The following is a 2,307-nucleotide window of genomic DNA, read 5'->3' on the forward strand; positions in this document are numbered from 1 at the left end:
CATCGAGAACCCAGTGTAAGTCAGGCAAGCGATAGTGAAGGTCAATCAGAAGATTCTGGTAGACAAGCACCATCAACCCGAGGAAGGCCTGCATCCAGTGTGGGAGAACAACACACATCAGTGCATGGACAGTCAGGAGAAAGCTCAAGGCACTCTGGCCCACACCGAAGACAGGTGCCCTCACATACACACTCTGATGCTACCCAAGGACCATCAGAAGTCAGGAGAAGAGAAAGGCAAGGAGCTCACCACGAGCAGTCTGGAGACAGCTCCAGACGCTCAGGGTCTGCACATGGACAACCTTCATCTGGATCCCACAGCAGAAGACTTGGGGAACCCAGTGTAAGTCAGGCCAGTGATAGTGAAGGTCAATCAGAAGATTCAGGCAGAGCAGCACCATCAAGTCAAGGAAGGCCTGGGTCCAGTGTGAGAGAACAACACAGATCAGTGCTTAGACAGTCAGGAGACAGCTCAAGGCACTCTGGCCCACACCGAGGACAGGTGCCCTCACATACACATGCTGATGCTACCCAAGAACCATCAGAAGTCAGGAGAAGGGAGAGGCAAGGATCTTCCCATGAGCAGTCTGGAGACAGCTCCAGACGTTCAGGTTCTGCACATGGAAAACCCTCATCTGAACACCATAGCAGAAGACATCAGGAACCCAGTGTAAGTCACGCCAGTGATAGTGAAGTTCAAAGAGAAGTTTTAGGCAGAGAAGCACCATCAAGCCGAGGAAGGCCTGGGTCCAGTGTGGGAGAACAACACGGATCGGTGCATGGACAGTCAAGTGATAGCTCAAGGCACTCAGGCTCACGGCGTGGACTGGTACCCACCCATACACATGCTGATGCTACCCAAGGACAATCAGAGGTCAGGGGAAGAGAAAGGCAAGGAGCCCCCCACGAGCAGTTTGGTGACAGCTCCAGACGCTCAGGGTCTGTACATAGACAACCCTCATCTGAACCCCACAGCAGAAGACATCGGGATTCTAGTGTAAGTCAGGCCAGTGATAGTGAAGGTCAATCTGAAGATTCAGGTAGACAAGCATCAACAAGCCAAGGAAGGCCTGGGTCCACTGTTGGAGAACAACACAGATCAGTACATGGAGATTCAGGAGATAGCTCAAGGCACTCAGACCCACACCGAGGACAGGTGCCCTCACATACACACTCTGATGCTAGCCAAGGACAATCAGAAGTCAGGGGAAGAGAAAGGCAAGGAGCCCGCGATGAGCAGGCTCAAGACAGCTCTAGACACTCAAGTTCTCCATATGGACAACCTTCCTCTGGATCCCATAGTGTTAGACATCGGGGACCCAGTGTAAGTCAGGCCAGTGACCGTGAAGCACAATCAGAAGATTCAGGTAGACAAGCAGCATCAAGCCGAGCAAAGCCTGGGTCCAGCCTGAGAGAACAACCCAGGTCTACCCATCACCAGTCAGGGGACAGCTCTGTGCACCCGAGCTTACACCAAGGGCAGGTGTCCACCCATACAGACTCTGACACTACCCAGGGACAATCCATTCCGAGCACAAGAGAAAGACAAGGAGTTGGCCAACAGCAGTCACTTGACAATTCCAGAGATTTAGGGTCTCTTGAAGGGCAAAAAGCCTACTATGCATATTCAGATTCTCATGTTATAAAAAGACAACGATATGGTCCTTCCCAATTTTATTCTTTGAATAATAATGGACAAAGGCCTGGATCAGGGCAACGTTGGAGACATGGTAGCTATGGAAATGCAGAGTATGACTATGGGCAGTCAGGATTTGGTCATTCTCAGAGTGGAATTACTGTGCGGTTTAGTGACGGATATGGTAACAAGCAAGCATTTAGATACTGACAAGAATGTTTGAGATCCACTGTACTAGGCAGTAATAGACATACAACAACAGATGGCCATTCAAATATTTCAGAACCATTGGGTTCGGGTCAGTCACAAAGAAACTATTACAGTGAGTGAGCAACAAATGGAAAAGGTATTAACTCAAGGAGTAGGTAAATGAACCAAGATTATTATAAAACAAGATAGTTTTCATAATACTTTGAGGGAGGTTGTATTTTCCTATCATTTTCTTTAAGTATGTTATATTGTTTTATTTCTTTGGTGGTAGTTTCTATTAGTGTCTCAGGATCATCATATTCTACAATTATGAAATGGGGAATGGATGAAACAGATGTCATATAGAGGTAGTTAGAGAACTACAGAAGAATATGGGGGGAGATTGGGTTTCAAGTAAGACTTTTTTTTTCCTCCCTGAGGCTAAATTTTAGAACTTCTCCACAATGATACATTAATCTTTAC

General features: G+C 47.6%; 1 protein-coding gene across 1 annotated transcript in view; it reads left to right on the top strand.

Annotated features, from left to right (window-relative positions):
- Positions 1-1,845, top strand: part of FLG2 (filaggrin family member 2) — an 86,881-nt gene extending 85,036 nt beyond the window's left edge. Inside the window, exons 8-10 of the mRNA XM_042782313.1 lie at positions 209-342; positions 863-996; positions 1,302-1,845. Of these exons, the coding sequence (XP_042638247.1) occupies positions 209-342; positions 863-996; positions 1,302-1,845 (812 nt within the window). The remainder of the gene's footprint in view (positions 1-208; positions 343-862; positions 997-1,301) is intronic.
- Positions 1,846-2,307: the final 462 nt, after the last annotated feature.

This window comes from Orycteropus afer, unplaced genomic scaffold, assembly GCF_000298275.1.
Source record: "Orycteropus afer afer isolate SDZICR_OR568_19922 unplaced genomic scaffold, OryAfe1.0 scaffold00290, whole genome shotgun sequence".
Classification (NCBI taxonomy): domain Eukaryota; kingdom Metazoa; phylum Chordata; class Mammalia; order Tubulidentata; family Orycteropodidae; genus Orycteropus; species Orycteropus afer.